Source organism: Somniosus microcephalus, chromosome 6, assembly GCF_052327205.1.
Source record: "Somniosus microcephalus isolate GS21.2 chromosome 6, FLI_Smic_1.0, whole genome shotgun sequence".
In the NCBI taxonomy this organism is placed as follows: domain Eukaryota; kingdom Metazoa; phylum Chordata; class Chondrichthyes; order Squaliformes; family Somniosidae; genus Somniosus; species Somniosus microcephalus.
In genome coordinates this window covers 205,646,932-205,665,065 of record NC_140992.1, presented here as the reverse complement: position 1 = coordinate 205,665,065, position 18,134 = coordinate 205,646,932, and the positions used below count along the sequence as shown (strand labels likewise).

The window sequence follows — 18,134 nt, the reverse complement described above, 5'->3', positions numbered from 1 at the left end:
CTTGGATCCCATAGACCAGATGGGAAAAATATATTGGCTTTTGGCACCATGGCAGTTTCAGTTTGGTGCCAGTTTGTGATAAACTGTAGTGTTATAGTATATTTTGCTGATACTGTTGCTGTTCCAGTTTACATACTACAATATAACAAGGTTAAAAGATGCAGGGGTGGAAATTCCTTTGTGCCCTATTTTGGGCCTGAACTCTATAGTCAGCCCTAGGCCCGTTCGAAATTGGGCTTTATTATCATTATTAGGCAGTTTGCCCATTTTATAAAGATGACTGTCAGGCCGCTTACCTCACCGGCAGTGGCCTGAAACTAAGGCACAGAAAAACGGAAGTGGGGGCAACCGCGGGCCAGCAGCACTCCTGTTCCTCCTGGCCCTACATCAATCATGTAAAAAAAACTTGCCATTTTGGTCACGACTGCTTGCTAGGCCCCATCCACGCCCGAAAAATCCAAGTGGAGCATATGTAAGTGGTCATAATGCTTGCTTTAGGCGACCGCCCCAGGCGACTCAAAATAGGCCTGATTCAATATTGGGTTGGACGTCTTCCAGATGTCCTTGGGGCGCAGGACATTGGTCCCCGAAATTGGCCCTCGTTGCGCTCATAAAACAGGTGCAACGTAGTCCAATTTCTAGCCTGCAATTTGAGGGATAAACATTTTTAGTTGCCATTTCCTCTATATTCCTGAAATACCATTGTAATGTTTTGGTATATGTCCCACTTATAAACACAGTACTCAGCTGAATGGTTCACAATTTATATTACTCCTGGATGAAATTAATACCCACCTGCCCTTAGCCTTGGCCTCTGGTAAGGGAGTGTAACTTCTGTGGCCTTCTGCCTGGTTTCCAGTCCAATTAAACAATGCTTGCTGCCTGGAGGTACAAGGTCTATCATTAAGTTCAGTGCTGCTCACTTCTAGCCCTTTAATGAACACCCCTGTGTTTCCACGCCTTGTAGGTTCACTAAAGGTTCTTTGACATGAATTGTACCTGAAGGTATCACTGGGTGAAAAGTCAAAGCTCTGTGCTTTCCGTAATAGCTTTTTCAGATGTTGATTCTGGGAATCTGGTGTTGACAAACATCTGGACTGTATATGAGACGAGTCAATATTACTATCACAGTTGGTTTCTTCATCAGAGATACTGTGCAATAGTCTATGAGCATCTGGTGTTGACGTATGAACAGAAGCACAAGCTCTCCCTGCTCCCGTTTGATCAAAGCCTTGGAAACGGGGGGTAGAGTTTTTGCTGAGAATGGCTTCAGGTACAAAAACATCCTCATTAGTTAGAGTCCTGTAACAACTGCCTGAAGACTGTGGTGAGAGTTTGTCTTTCTGCCACACACCACAATGTGTTGACTTGTTGCTCAGAGAATAAATACTACTGTTTGAGCTTGCAATACCCTGCTCACACTGTAATCTTTGCTCCATACCATCTGAATGCCTCCTGTGTCCTATGTTAACACTCTCATTCCTCATACTATCAAAATCAGAAAGCCTACGGTCTGATGGTAATGACTTTCTTGTCCGCAATGCAGCTTCTAGCTTCTTTTCAAAGATGAGCTTTGTCTCTTGGCATTTGGACCAAGCAAACTTCCACTGTTTCATCCCCTTCTCATTTTTTAATTCACATGCCAATTCCTTCATTTCTTGAAACTTTGCATCTGGAATTTCAGGATGCTGACGATGATGATTTTCCAGATATTTCACAACTGGCCCACAGCGCTCTGGGGAATTACAGTCATCCATGCTGATGCACCCAAGGTGCCGCATACCTTCTAGGGCCCACTCATAAGCCTGTAATAAAGACAAATCAGCTTAGCAACCAAATTGGTAAAAACAAATTCCAAAATTTCTCAAGATTAAGGTTGTCACCGAAAAAGAGAAAGTACAAAACGGTTAAGAGCTCTAGCACAAAATACATTTGGGGGTATTTAAGGACTTTTAAAACGAGCAAAACAGATTACTCACTATTAGCACAGTTAGTGATAGACACAAAGTAAACCCAGTGGCTACTGGATAAATAACCATGGTAAAAGGTTATCCTATTATTATATTTATATATTACAGGCTTGAGACAGAGATGATGAATTTTCTATTCACAAAAATCTCATGGAAAAGGTGCATAACTTTGATTGCAGAAGAATTTTTCTTTTTTAATACAATACTCACTATATACTGTAATGATCCAGATATTTTGTAGGTGTAGATAAACATACAAATTTATGATACTAACAAACCCACAACAGTCTGTTTTTGCAGCTCAAGGTGACTATGCTTTCTTTTCCTCTGGCAAACAATTCTCAAGACCTTGGTTCCGAGACTCAAACATAACCTCCTCCAAGGGCAGATGTGAACCAACTGTGACATAACAGCTATGCTGAGCTGCAATTGCCTACAAGCTAAATGTCATTCATCATGCCAAGATTACACAGTGCAATAGTACCGAACAAAGGTGCTTCACTCAGGATCTTTTTGTCAAATGTAACACTGATGTAAGTAATATAAAAACCTATTTACACACAATATTAATATGTATCCAATAAACCAGCATAGTTCAAGGAACAAAGAATATCATTCCTGTTATGCTTAATGCACATCCCTAGCTAATCTCTGAGGTCTAAATTTTCCAAATATATTAACCTATTTTAGAAACTCTTATTAACTGTTTTATAAAGCGGAATAAAAATCTTCTTCAACCCAACGTTTTCAATATATTTTTATTGCAGAGACTAAAATGGTGTACTCTTAACAGAATTTAAGGCAATTTCATCTGTGCTTGAATCCAGTTTACCCTGAAGTGATGATTGCCTTCTCTCATTGCTGGCTATAAGGGTCCCATGTGAAATGAGGTTGGGAAGTCTCAATCCAGTTCCCAAAAGACATGAGCCAACAGCACAAAACTTACCATAACTTTGCATAAATTCATATTAAATTGACAATCATATTGTAAAGGCTGCTGGTGTGGAAAGTAGACAAAATTATGCTGATACAGTAAAAGGCGCTTTTGGATTAAGTCAAATTATTGGACAGAATTGAAAGAGATTTATTTTGCACCTGACCCAGGAATGCTTAATGCTGCCATTAGATACCAAAAGAAAGAAACTGTTCCATTCCTCATCATTGACATGTTCACCATGATCAGCACAAAAATTCAACAAAATCAAAATAAGAGTTTGAGCCAAAACACATGAAGAATAAGGCTGATTAATGTCTATTTCTTCTTCGAGTGTTAAGAATTGCATTGCGCACAAATTATTAGTGAAAAAGCTACTAATTCAGCTTTTCTTCAGGGTGAGAATCCCTCTTAAAATGTACTTATGTTTTGCTGCCTTCCTCTTTCTATTGATTTTCCTGCACTATCCAAGGTTAAACTAGCCTGTTCCCACACCAATACCATTAGTTTTTCTTCTCCCTGTGTTACTTGGCCTCTGGTAGGCAATTCCCCGTGGCAATCACAGAGAATGGGAGCTCAGCATGCAAGAAACCCAGCCATGGAATAAATGGAATGCATGGAGAAAGTTCTAGCTGATGAAGTGGTACTAAATTGATCAGTTATTTTAATTGAATCGCCTGGTGTACCAATAAATTGCCCCAGGTCAATCTTACTCTGATTTAAAGACATTTTCTATAAGTTCAGCTGAGTCATCTTTGGAAGATAGACAGGCACTTCCCCACAGGCAGGAAAACCTGAAGTGAATTCTGCTCCTGTGGATTTTGCAGCAGCTGTACTAAGATTGGCACTAGAATTGACCTAGGAACAGGCAGACCTCACTTGAGTGATGGTGCAAGGTAAAGAAATAAAAGCGCATTTTTTAGGGGAGGGGCAGGGGAGAACAAGGCTTTCAATTATTCAAACATGAACTAGGAAAGATCATTGGTAAAAGCCATGATCAGCAACATGGTATTTTTACATACAAGTACATAGTATCTACAGCACAGAAACAGGCCTTCGGCCCAACTGGTCTGTGCTGGTGTTTGTACTCCGCACGAGCCTCCGCTTACTCTAATTATCTTTTACCACCCTGCCCCTGTATCCCTCTACTCCTTTCCCCCTTGTGCATGCATCAAGTCTCCTCTTAAATGCATCAATGCTATCCACTTCGACCACTCCATGTGGCATGAGTTCCACATTCTCACCACTCTGTGTAAAGAAATTCCTCCTAAATGTTTTAACTATTAGTGGCTATCTTATATTTATGCCCTCTTGTTCTGGACTCACCCACAAGTGGAAGCTTTATGCAGTCTATCGAAGCCCTTTGTCATGAGTTTTTGCATAACAGTAACTGCAAGCAAGACTAAAAACCTTTCCAATAAGGATTTACGTGATATTGAATTTTGTAGATCTGTACAAATTACCCTTAAATGTCTCAATACTTATGAAGTGATGGTGTTTGAGGTCAGTACACAAAAATGTTTTGTTACATTGAGCTGTTCTATGTGTCCTTTCTGTAACAGCTACCAATTAATATTAGGCAAAAAGTGGCAAATGTTAATAGAAACTCATGTTCCAGCATTCTGTGATACAGCACTCTTATGACGTTAGCAGTACAGAATATTGCTCGTTAGCTTGTGCTGATGATAGCACACTATGCTGTTGCACTTATTAACAACAAGCCTATTCACACTGCTCATGATTGCACCAATAGTGATATCCAGTGAAAAGAAGAATGGAAAGTAGCACTTTTAAAAATCACTGACATATCCTAGATTGTTCGACTCGATACAGAAAACCTACAATCTTCCATTTCGTGAGGGTGGGCAGGCTGTGATGATGCAAGATGAGATGATTCCCCCTTGCAGCATATGCAAGTCATGGGCTGAGTTTTAAGTGTCTCCACTGAGCATTTACTAACAGACCATTCAGGAAACTTGGTGTCACACTGTTTCATTGCTGGGAGCTCTATATGAATCCCTCTGCTCTAAAATGTGATACGGTTCCAGGAAACTTAATTTGGTCAGTCTCAATCTAAATCTTAGTGGATACGTGGCCACAACACAAACTGCTCATTATTTGGTACTAAGTTGATGATCTTACTCAGAGGCAAGTGTCGCTGAAAGAAGAAAATGTCACTTTATTGGAGCAGTAGGACATGCTCGTCTTAATTTGTGGTCAATTTATATTGCAGGGGCACGTTGAGGAAGCTGCAACGAACAGCAGAGCATTGGGCCTGGGTGTGAGCAGTGAGGTGAGGCGAGGCGGAGCTTAAAACCGGCAGCGACCCGAGGCCCGACCAGAGCATCGGACCTGGGTGTGAGCAGTGAGGTGAGACGAGGCGAGGCGGAGCTTAAAACCGGCAGCGACCCAAGGCCCGACCAGAGCATCGGGCCTGGGTGTGAGCAGTGAGGTGAGGCGAGGCGGAGCTTAAAACCGGCAGCGACCCGAGGCCCGACCAGAGCATCGGACCTGGGTGTGAGCAGTGAGGTGAGACGAGGCGAGGCGGAGCTTAAAACCGGCAGCGACCTGAGGCCCGACCAGAGCATCGGACCTGGGTGTGAGCAGTGAGGTGAGGCGAAGCGGAGCTTAAAACCGGCAGCAACCCGAGGCCCGACCAGAGCATCGGACCTGGGTGTGAGCAGTGAGGTGAGGCGAGGCGGAGCTTAAAACCGGCAGCGACCCGAGGCCCGACCAGAGCATCGGACCTGGGTGTGAGCAGTGAGGTGAGGCGAGGCGTACCAATTCAACAGCAGAGGAGAGAGGTAAAAAGTAATCCAAGTGTGACGTCACCAGGAAGCAGGTAAGTGATTGGTTGGTGAGTATTTCTTTCTTCTTTTCATTACAAGCTTAAATTCTGCGGTTTTTTTCTAGGGTCTCTGTGCTGTAGTGGCGACAGTTGGTAAACCATTTAACTGGTGTAATTAGAGGGATTGATTTAATTTAAATCCAATGAATTAAAGGGGATATTAACATCTATAATCGGGTAGAGGGTGTCCATAACTAACAATAAAAAATTTAATTAATTACATAGAATGGAGCAGGTGATGTGTTACTGTTGCGAGATGTGGGAGCCGGTAGACCCCATTGAGGTTCACGGTGATTACATCTGTGACAAGTGTCTGCTGCTACAGGATCTCCAGCTCCGTGTTGATGAGCTGTAGTCTGAGCTTCAGACACTGCGACACATCAGGGAGGGGGAGAAATACCTGGACTCTGTCTATCAGAAGGTGGTCACACCTATGAAGTTAATTAATTCAGATGTATCCCATGGTCAGGGACAGGAAGGTGTGACTACGAGCGAGGCAGGTACGGGGATCCAGGAGGTAGTGTTGGAGGAGCCGCAGCCCTTGCTCTTGTCCAACAGGTTCGAGGTTCTTACTCCCTGTGGGGACGGGAGCAGGGGCTGCAGGGAGGATGAGCAACCTGGCCACAGCACCGTGGAATGGGGGGCCATTCAAGAGGGGGAAGTAAATAGAAATGTTGTAGTGGTAGGGGATAGTATTATTAGGGGGATAGATAGAGTTCTCTGCAGCCAAGAGCGAGAGTCCCGTAGGCTGTGTTGCCTACCCGGTGCCAGGGTTAAGGACATCTCCTCTGGGCTGGAAAGAAACTTGCAGTGGGAGGGGGTGGATCCAGTCGTCGTGGTCCATGTTGGTACAAACGACATAGATAGGACTAGGAAGCCGGTTCTGTTAAAGGAGTATGAGCAGCTAGGGGTCAAATTAAAAAACAGAACCTCAAGGGTAATAATCTCTGGATTATTACCTGAGCCACGAGCGAATTTGGCTAGGACAAATAAAATAAGAGAGTTAAATGCGTGGCTCAAAGACTGGTGTGGGAGAAATGGGTTTTGCTTCCTGGGACACTGGCACCAGTACTGGGGCAGGAGGGAGCTGTTCCGTTGGGACGGGCTTCACTTGGCCAGTGCTGGGACTAGAGTCCTGGCGGATCATATAACTAGGGCTGTAGAGAGGGCTTTAAACTAACTAGTGTGGGGGGGGGGGGAGGTTCCTAGAGAGCAAATAATAAAAATGACAACAGAGAAGGTCATAGACTTAGGTAGCAGTGGGGAAATTAAAAACCAGAGCGTGTCAGGAAGGGGCAGAAGGTATGGAGTAAAAGGTAAAGTAATAAAAAGGGCAAAAGCAGGAACTAAGTGTCACAAAACACATTTGAAGTTCTCTATCTGAATGCACGTAGCATTCGTAACAAAATAGACGAGTTAATGGCACAAATAACTACATATGGGTATGATCTTGTGGCCATTACAGAAACATGGCTGCAGGGTGACAATGCCTGGGAATTAAACATACCAGGTTATTTAACGATCAGGAAGGACAGGCAGGAAGGAAGGGGAGGTGGGGTGGCTATGTTAATAAAGGAAGGAATCACTGTAATACAGAGAAATGATATTGGGTCAAAAGATCAGGATAATGAAACAGTTTGGGTGGAGATAAGGAATAATAAGGGGAAAAAAAACACTAGTGGGCGTAGTCTATAGGCCTCCGAACAGTTGCAACTCGGTTGGACGGAGTATCAATCAGGAAATAGTTGAGGCTTGTAATAAGGGAACATCTACAATTATGGGGGATTTTAACTATCATATTAATTGGACAAATCAAATTGGGCAGGGCTGCCTTGAGGATGAGTTCGTTGAGTGTATTAGGGATGGGTTTCTTGAGCAGTATGTAACTGAACCGACCAGGGGGCAAGCAACCTTAGATCTGGTCCTGTGTAACGAGACAGGATTAATTAAAAATGTCCTAGTAAAGGATCCCCTTGGAATGAGTGACCATAACATGGTTGAATTCCATATTCAATTAGAGGGTGAGGAGGTTGGATCTCAAACAAGCGTGCTAAGCTTGAATAAAGGAGACTATGAAGGTATGAGAGCGGAATTGAGTAAAGTGGATTGGGAAAATAGATTAAAGGGTAAGACGATACATGATCAGTGGTGTACATTTAAGGAGTTATTTTACAACTTCCAAAAAAAATATATTCCACTAAGAAAAGGGTGTAAAAGAAAAGACAGCCATCCGTGGCTAAGTAAAGAAATTAAGGATAGTATTCGACTAAAAACAAGGGCATATAAGGTAGCCAAATCTAGTGGGAGGATAGAGGATTGGGAAAACTTTAAAAGACAGCAAAAAATAACAAAAAGATTGATTAAGAAAGGGAAGATAGATTATGAAAGTAAATTAGCAAAAAATATAAAAACAGATAGTAAGAGTTTTTATAGTTATATAAAAAGAAAAAGGGTGGCTAAAGTAAATGTTGGTCCCTTAGAGGATGAGACCGGGAAATTAATGGTGGGAAATATGGAGATGGCAAAAACACTGAATGAATATTTTACATCAGTCTTTGCAGTAGAAGACACTAAGAATATCCCAACACTGGACAAGCAGGGGGCTATAGGGGGGGGGGGGGGGGAGAAGAGAAACACGATCAAAATCACTAAGGAAGTGGTACTCGGTAAAATAATGGGACTCAAGGCGGATAAATCACCTGGACCTGATGGCTTACATCCTAGGGTCTTGAGGGAAGTGGCGGTAGGGATTGTGGATGCATTGGTAATAATCTTCCAAAACTCCCTGGACTCAGCAAAGGTCCCGGCAGACTGGAAAACTGCAAATGTAACACCCTTATTTAAAAAGGGCAGTAGACAGAAGGCTGGAAACTATAGACCGGTTAGCCTAACATCTGTGGTAGGTAAAATTTTGGAGTCCATTATTAAGGAGACAGTAACAGGACATTTGGATAATCATAATTTAATAAGACAAAGTCAGCATGGTTTTATGAAGGGGAAGTCATGTTTGACAAATTTGCTGGAGTTCTTTGAGGAAGTAACATATAGGGTGGATAAAGGTGAACCAGTGGACGTAGTGTATTTAGACTTCCAAAAGGCATTTGACAAGGTGCCACACAAAAGATTATTGCTTAAGATAAAAAAATCACAGGATTGGGGGTAATATTCTGGCATGGATAGAGGATTGGCTATCTAACAGAAGGCAGAGAGTTGGGATAAATGGTTCATTCTCAGACTGGCAATCAGTAACCAGTGGTGTTCCGCAGGGGTCAGTGCTGGGTCCCCAACTCTTTACAATCTATATTAACGATTTGGAGGAGGGGACCGAGTGTAACATATCAAAGTTTGCAGATGATACAAAGATGGGAGGGAAAGTAGTGAGTGAGGAGGACATAAAAAAACCTGCAAAGGGACATAGACGGGCTAAGTAAGTGGGCAGAGATTTGGCAGATGGAATACAATACTGGAAAGTGTGAGGTTATGCACTTTGGCAGGAAAAATCGTAGAGCAAGTTATTATCTTAATGGCAAGAAACTGGAAAGTACTGAAGTACAAAGGGATCTGGGGGTCCTGGTGCACGAAACTCAAAAGGTTAGTATGCAGGTGCAGCAAGTGATTAAGAAGGCCAATGGAATGTTGGCTTTCATTGCTAGGGGGATAGAATATAAAAATAGGGCGGTATTGCTTCAGTTGTACAAGGTATTGGTGAGACCGCACCTGGAATACTGCATACAGTTTTGGTGTCCATACTTAAGACATACTTGCTCTCGAGTCAGTACAAAGAAGGTTCACTCGGTTAATCCCGGGGATGAGGGGATGGACATATGAGGAGAGGTTGAGTAGATTGGGACTCTACTCATTGGAGTTCAGAAGAATGAGAGGCGATCTTATTGAAACATATAAGATTGTGAAGGGGTTGGATCGGGTGGATGCGGGGAGGATGTTCCTGATGATGGGTGAAACTAGAACTAGGGGGCATAGTCTTAGAATAAGGGGCTGCTCTTTCAAAACTGAGATGAGGAGGAACTACTTCACTCAGAGGGTGGTAGGTCCATGGAATATGCTGCCCCAAAAGAAGTTACATCATTACATAAATTTAAAACAGAAATAGACAGTTTCCTAGAAGAAAAGGGAATTAAGGGTTACGGGGAGCGGGCAGGAATTTGGACATGAGTCTAGGTTCGGATCGGTCATGGCCCTGTGGGTAGCGGAGCGGGCCCAGGGGCCGTGTAGCCTGATCCTGCTCCTGTTTCGTGTGTCTAATTCTGTTAGATTCAGGAGATAGTCCTGTGATAGTGGATTGGCGGTTAGGATCAGATCAGCCATGATCTTATTGAATGGCGGAGCAGGCTTGAGGGGCCGATTGGCCTACTCCTGCTCCTATTTCTTATGTTCTAGCTTAGCGATGGTATACAAAACATGGGAATTCCTGAGTACAATATGCTAAACGCCCTGATCCTGGCGCTCTTCACCTTGATAAGCAGTCCTTACAAAAATATTAACCAAAGAACTAGCAAAAAGCAGTACAACCACTATCGTACCTGATGCAGTGGTTGAGATGGCCCTGCCATTATTTTTTTTTAATTCGTTCATGGGATATGGGCGTCGCTGGCAAGGCTAGCATATATTGCCCATCCCTAATTGCCCTTGAACAGATGGTGGTGAGCCACCTTCTTGAACTGCTGCAGTCCATGTGGTGAAGGTACTCCCACAGTGCTGTTAGGGAGGGAGTTACAGGATTTTGACCCAGCGACGATGAAGGAACGGCAATATACTTCCAAGTCAGGATAGTGTGTAACTTGGAGGGGAACCTGGAGGTGGTGGTGTTCCCATGCGCCTGCTGCCCTCGTCCTTCTAGGTGGAAGAGGTCGCGTGTTTGGGAGGTGCTGCCGAAGAAGCCTTGGTGGGTCGCTGCAGTGCGTCTTGTAGATGGTACACACTGCAGCCACGGTAAGCCGGTGGTGGAGGGAGTGAATGTTTAAGGTGGTGGATGGGGTGCTAATCAAGCGAGCTGCTTTGTCCTGGAGCTTCTTGAGTGTTGTTGGAGCTGCACTCATCCAGGCAAGTGGAGAGTATTCCATCACACTCCTTATTGTGCCTTGTAAATGGTAGAAAGGCTTTGGGGAGTCAGGAGGTGAGACACTTGCCGCAGAATACCTAGCTTCTGACCTGCTCTTGTTGCCACAGTATTTATGTGGCTGGTCCAGTTAAGTTTCTGGTCAATGGTGACCCTCCAGGATGTTGATGGTGGGGGATTTGGCAATGATAATGCCATTGAATGTCAAGGGGCAGTAGTTAAGACTCTCGCTTGCTGGCGATAGTCATTGCCCGGCACTTCTGTGGCGCGAATGTTACCTGCCACTTATCAGCCCAAGACTGAACGCCTTCCAGGTCTTGTTGCATGCGGGCATAGACTGCTTCATTATCTGAGGAGAACCATCTTCCTTTGTGCTAGGTATGGCTCCAGCCAGTGGAGAGTTTCCGCCCCCCCCCCCGATTCCCATTGACTTCAGTTTTACTAGGGCTCCTTGATGCCACACTCGGTCAAATGGTGCCCTGATGTCAAGGGCAGTCACTTTCACCTCACCTCTGGAATTCAGCTCCTTTGTCCATGTTTGGACCAAGGCTGTAATGAGGTCTGGAGCCGAATGCCCAAACTTGGCATCAGTGAGCAGGTTATTGGTGAGTAAATGCCGCTTGATAGCACTGTCGATGAAACCTTACATCAATTTGCTGATAATTGAGAGTCGACTGATGGGGCGGTAATTGGCTGGATGAGATTTGTCCTGCTTTTTGTGGACAGGACATACCTGGGCAGTTTTCCACATTGTCAGATAGATGCCAGTGTTGTAGCTGTCCTGGAACAGTTTGGCTGTGGCGCGGCTAGTTCTGGAGCACAAGTCTTCAGCACGGCAACCGGGATGTTGTTGGGGCCCATAGCCTTTGCTGTATCCAGTGCACTCAGCCGTTTCTTGACATCACGTGGAGTGAATCGAATTGGCTGAAGACTGGCTTCTGTGATGGTGGGGACCTCAGGAGGAGGCCGATATGGATCATCCACTCGGCACTTCTGGCTGAAGATGGTTGCAAACGCTTCAGCCTTGTCTTTTGCACTCACGTGCTGGGCTCCACCATCATTGAGGATGGGGATATTCATGGAGCCTGACTGTGGGATCTCTTAGCCCTGTCTATAGTACGCTGCTTCCGCTTTTTAGCATGCATGTAGTCCTGTGTTGCAACTTCCCCAGGTTGGCACCCCATTTTTATGTACACCTGGTGCTGCTCCTGGCATGCTCTTCTACACTCCTTATTGAACCAGGGTTAGTCCCCTGGCGTGGTAATGGTAGAGCAAGGGATATGCCAGGCCAGGAGGTTACAGATTGTGGTGGTATACAATTCTGCTGCTGTTGATGGCCCACAGCGCCTCAAGGATGCCCAGTTTTGAGTTGCTAGATCGGTTCTGAATCTATCCCATTTAGCACGGTGGTAGTGCCATACAACACGGTGGAGGCTGTCCTCAGTGTGAAGACAGGACTTTGTCTCCACAATGACTGTGCGGTGGTCACTGCTACCAATACTGTCATGGACAGATGCATCTGCGACAGGTAGATTGGTGAGGACGAGGTCAAGTAGGTTTTTTTCTCGTGTTGGTTCTCTCACCACCTGTTGTAACTCTAATTTAATTATAGTGGTCACTTATTACAAGGGAGCATGTCAGACTGTTCAGCTTTCTGCAGCAAGGCTAAAATTAACAAGACAAGCAAGTTCCAAAATTTCTTGTAGAAATATAACTAACATATACACTTCAGCATGAATGAACAAAAAAATATGAAGTAATATTTCAATACTCAAGACACACTGTTCCACACTTTGACAGCCATTACCCCAAGAAAGAATCATTAATCGAAATTTTGACCCAGCTCTCACTTAGGAGCAACATTGCCTTCTTCTACCCCCATCTGCCATTGAAACCCTCATTCATACCTTTGTTAGCTCCAGAATCAATTACTCCAAAACTCTACTGGCCAACCTCCTAATCTCCAACCCACGTAAACTTCAGCTCATCAAAAATGCTGCTGTCCGTATTCTATCCCGCACCAAGACCTGCTTGCCCATCACCTGTCCTCGCTGACCTACATTGATTTCCAGTTCCCTATCATCTCAAATATAAAATTCTTATCCGGTTTAAATCCATCCAGGACCTGGCCCCTCCCAATCTCTAACTGTCCTGAGCCCAACGACCACCCCCCCCAACCCCCCTCCGAACTCTCCGGTCCTGATTCCAGTCTTTTATGTAACCCTCCCTCTCCCTTTTCTCCACCTTTGGCAGCAATGCCTTCAGTTGCCTCGGTCCCAGGCTGTGAAATTCCATCTCGAAATCTTCTGCACCTCTACCTCCCTTCTCTTCTTTAACACCCTCCTTAAAAGAGACCTCTTTGACCAAGCTTTTGGTCACCCATCCTGAACTTTCCTTCTTTGCCTGGTCATCAGTTTTTCTTTAGACCGCTCTGAAGCATTTTGGGACATTTTTCTACATTAAAGGCACTATTTGAAGTTGTGTGAAAAATATATACATGCAGGATGTTGGATGGATGACTTAAAACCTAAAACTGTTACAATATCTAATTAATTTGCAAAATTACATTTTCAAATGGATAGCCCTTTCCATGAGCTGGCACAGAGATGATGGGCCAAATAACCTCCTTCTGTGATGCAAGATTCTATGAAATATTTAAGGAATATTTTGCACATTAATGCTATAAGCAAAAGCAAAATACTGCGAATGCTGGAAATCTGAAATTTAAACAGAAAATGCTGGAAATACTCAGCAGGTCAGGCAGCATCTGTGGAGAAAGAAAGAGAGTTAGCGTTTCAGGTTGATGACCAGGTGAGATGAAAGGTCATCGACTTGAAACTTTAACTCTGTTTCGCTCTCCACAGATGCTGACAGACCTGCTGAGTATTTCCAGCATTTTCTGTTTGTAATGCTACATGCAATCTGGTTTTGATTCCAGAAACATTTAAATACGTCTATTTGGCTGTTTATTTCAATTGTCCGTCACAAGAAATATACAGAAACAAAATTTACCCTGAAACACATTAACACATTGAGTATTTCTGTCTTCCTTAACCTCCAAAGTAAAGTAAACCCCCATTTGATTTTTCATGAATAAAAGGTAATAGAGTTGACCTTTATAATAAAAATGAGCATGCAATACAGAAGCTCTAAGCTTTTCAAGCTGTGACAGATGCAGACTTTCCCCCTTTAGGCATGTGTTGCAGCTTTCTTTCACGAGCTGTAAGGAAATTGATCACACCCTAATAATCATGTTAGGAATGCAAAGAGAAACCCATGAATTCAGCAGCTGTCAAGTGCCAAATCCAATCTGCCGTATTTAATGTATACTGTTTTCAAAACTGAAGTGACAAGGTATGTCACCAAACACTTTCCCCAAAATTTTTAGTCAAAACCAAGTTTTAGACCCCTTTCCTTTTTCATTTAATTATAAATTTACCCGAGGTTATTTAGGCAATCCAAATTCAGAAAAACGTAGTTCTTTTTTAAATGAACAAAGTGAAAATGAACATAACAGAATGATAAAACTTTTATGCAGCGTGAATGTTGATGCATCACTATCAAGACAACTGTCCTCTTCAACCTGTACAAGTGATGGGAGAATGGTTCTAATTCACCCTCGAAATTTTGCCCGTGTGGCCAACTGCAGCAAAAATAGAATGACTCAATGAGTGTTATATATTGCATATAACCTACCATTTGTAGTTTGCTACTCAATCCTGTGGCATTTAATGACTTCAGAAAATGACATTTACTGTATTAGAAATTATTTTAATTATCCGCAGGAACCATAAAATTGAAACTGGTAGCTCTGGCACACGTGTGGTACACTTGCTTCTATTCAGAAGGTCATGGGCTCGAGCCTCAATCCGAGACTCAAGCACATAATTAAGACTGGTGCTTCAGTGCAGTGTGAGGGAGTGCTACATTGTCAGAGTGCCATCCTTCAGATGAGACATTAGACTGAGGTCCCATCTACCTGTTCAGGTAGTTATAAAAGATTCTATAGCACTATTCCAAGAAGAGCAGGGGAGTTTCATCTCATGTCCTGTCAACATTTATCCCTCATCCAACAGCACCAAAAAAATCAACTGGCCATTTATCATACTGCTATTTGTGGGGCCTTATCTATATCTATATCTTCTATCTATCTATCTATATATCTATCTTCTATATATATAATAAATCGGTCGATCTGTCTGTCTGTCCTTCTGTCTGTCTGCAGGTGTGCGTCTGGGCGGCTATGCGCTCGAAAGTTACAGGGCGTACCTACGCGCGCGTTACCTCCAAAGAAAGCTTACGCTTCCGAGACGGTTTTAAGCGTATTTACGTTTCGGCCGGGCTAAAATCGCGCCCGCGGTTTCCGAAAAACCTTAACAATCGCTCATTAGCATCTCATTATCCCGCTCATTAGCGACAGAGTGACCTCGAGGTCGACCAATCGTACGGCGGCTTGCCTGCCGCGTGCGGCCGGGCCCTCCTACGGTCGAGTGACGGACGATTGACCAATCCTACGCTTTGGTGTGGGCGGGCCTTATCGTTCTGAACCGAGGTGAGTCGCCGCCATCTTGCTTCCATTCTTTTTCCTGCTTCTGCGTCTTTCTTTTCAAATATACATTTCCACCAAAATAAAATTGAATTTATTAAATTGTTTTTAAAATAATCACTCATTTGTAAATATTTTCTCTAACCTGAACATTATTTTCCTACCTTTCCCCGTTTTTTTCTTAGGCCTGAAAGCCTGCGCCTTTCTTGCCCAGCCACGCCCGAGCTAGGTGATTGGGCTTCTGCTAAGCTCCTCACCCACCCCCCCCCCCGTGTCACATTACCCAGGACAATGCGTCAGCCACGAGGGTCAGGGTGCGCGTGCAGCAGGCGAGACGCGGCGTCTCTGTTCCGCGCTCGGCTCGGGCGGGGGGGGCGGGGCTCTCGACAGCGCTCTCGGCCTTGGTGAGTGTTCCGCGCATCGGCTCGGGCGGGTGGGGGGGCGGGGCTCTCGACAGTGCTCTCAGGCCTTGGTGAGTGTTTCCGCGCTCGGCTCGGGCGGGGGGGGGGCGGGGCTGGGCTCGGACAGGCGGGGCGGCTGGGGCTTGGAGAGCATGGCTCTCGAGAGTGTGGGGCGGGGGCTCAGAGCGGCCCCATCCCCGCCCCCCTTCCCGCCCCCCCTTCCCTTCCCCCCACCCGCCAGCCCTCCCTTCCCCCACCCCTCCCTTCCCCCACCCCCCCTCCCTTCCCCCCCACCCGCTCTCTCTCTTCCCCCCCAGTCGCTCTCTCTCTTCCCCCCAGTCGCTCCTCTCTTCCCCAGTCGCTCTCTCTCTTCCCCCAGTCGCTCTCTCTCTTCCCCCAGTCGCTCTCTCTCTTCCCCCCAGTCGCTCTCTCTCTTCCCCCAGTCGCTCTCTCTCTTCCCCCCCAGTCGCTCTCTCTCTTCCCCCCAGTCGCTCTCTCTCTTCCCCCCCCAGTCGCTCTCTCTCTTCCCCCCCAGTCGCTCTCTCTTCCCCCCAGTCGCTCTCTCTTCCCCCCAGTCGCTCTCTCTCTTCCCCCCAGTCGCTCTCTCTCTTCCCCCCAGTCGCTCTCTCTCTTCCCCCCAGTCGCTCTCTCTCTTCCCCCCAGTCGCTCTCTCTCTTCCCCCCAGTCGCTCTCTTCTCTTCCCCCCAGTCGCTCTCTCTCTCTTCCCCCAGTCGCTCTCTCTCTCTCTTCCAACAAAAACAACATGCCCCTCGAAAAAGCCTCGGCACCGCCGGGCACTTCAGCTAGTCTATATATATATAAACGGATACTTCTGTCTATCTGTCCTGTCTGTCCTTCTGTCCTCGGGTGTGCGTCTGTCCGGCTATGCGCTCGAAAGTTATAGAGCGTACCTACGCGCGCGTTACCTCCGAAGAAAGCTTACGCTTCCGGGACAGTCATAAGCATATTTACTTTTCGGTCCACACGAAAATTGTTCGCCGCCTTATGCAAAAAACCTTCAAAATTAAACTCATTATCTGCTACTTAGCATTGATTGACTGACGTCAAGGTTCGACCAATCCTGTGCCGTCACGATTGACCAATCCTACAGTACGGTCCCCTGATGTTGGCCAATCGGTGTGTGTGTGTGTGTGGGCGGGACTAATCGTTTTCATCTCAGGGATCTGGCAGCCATTGTTTCACTGCCATTACTTCAGCTTCCAGCTCAAACTACTTTGATCATCCAGCTTTGAAAAAGTTAGTATCTCTTTTAAAAATAACATAAGATTTACCAAAAACGTTTTATAAGTACTTTCACTTTCATCTTTCAAGGTATTAAAAGGTAGAAATGTTGCCCGGCAGCAGATTCACAAAGGGACACAGACAGGGCCCAAAAGCCTGGGACTCCATTTAAACCGCCCGGCCCCAAAACAGCCCCAGCAACGCCGGGCTCCCCCCCAGCGAGTATATAATAAAGCGGTCGATCTGTCTGTCTGTCCGGGGCATCACTCAAAAGTTATAGAGCGTACCTACACATATGTTATATCAAAAGAAAGCTTATGATTAGGGGAGTCTCATAGGCATATTTACTGTTTGGTCAGACAAAAATTGTTCGGACAGTATACAAAAAACGTTCAGAAATCCGCTAATTAGCGGTTGCCCAATCATACGGGGGAATCCGCTCATTAGCATTGAGTGACGTGAAAGTTGACCAATCCTACGGGGGGAGCGTGCTGCGTCACGGGGGGCGTTTCATGGTGTGTGTGGGCGAGGCCTAATCTTTCAAACTGCCATTAGTGCCTCACAAAATGGCGGCCGCCCTCTTCACCCGCAAAATCTCCCTCCGGCTCTCACCTTCAGCGTGGGAGAGGCTGCTTTAAATTAGACTCTTCATCTCTTTTGTTTTTCTTTCTCTGGCCGGCTGCGCGGAAACAGACAAAAGTAGGGATTTTAATTCTCCTTCCCTCCCTCTCTCCTTCCCTCTCTCTCTCCTTCCCTCTCTCTCTCCTTCCCTCTCTCTCTCCTTCCCTCTCTCCTCTTCCCTCTCGCTCTTGCCATTAGTGCAGGACCAGGAAACCCAGGGCTTTCCAACGAGCCGTCCCCGACCTAAATCGGACACGGGAGTCCGGAGCGAAAGGCCTTCCACTGCCGCCCGGCCACTGGGTCCAAAGGCGCATCTGGTTAAACATGAGGAACCCCGGGCTCGCTTCCGAGCGATGGGCACCCGGCCTCCGGTGTCGGATATACTCCGTTCTGGTACCGAGGTGAGTCAGAGGGAGAGAAGAGGGGAGAGAGCGTGGAGGGAGGGGGAGAGAGAGAGCAGAGAGGGAGGGGAGAGAGAGAGAGAGCGGGGAAGGA

At 45.6% G+C, this 18,134-nt stretch overlaps 1 protein-coding gene across 6 annotated transcripts in view; it reads right to left on the bottom strand.

Annotated features, from left to right (window-relative positions):
• Positions 1-18,134, bottom strand: part of plekhg4 (pleckstrin homology and RhoGEF domain containing G4) — a 318,289-nt gene that overhangs the window by 68,103 nt on the left and 232,052 nt on the right. For 4 of the 6 annotated variants that reach the window (XM_085991271.1, XM_085991272.1, XM_085991274.1 and 1 more), the window contains exon 14: positions 796-1,805. In XM_085991271.1, coding sequence (XP_085847397.1) covers positions 796-1,805 — 1,010 coding nt within the window. The remainder of the gene's footprint in view (positions 1-795; positions 1,806-18,134) is intronic. The other 2 variants (XM_085991275.1, XM_085991276.1) reach the window with 2 other exon arrangements.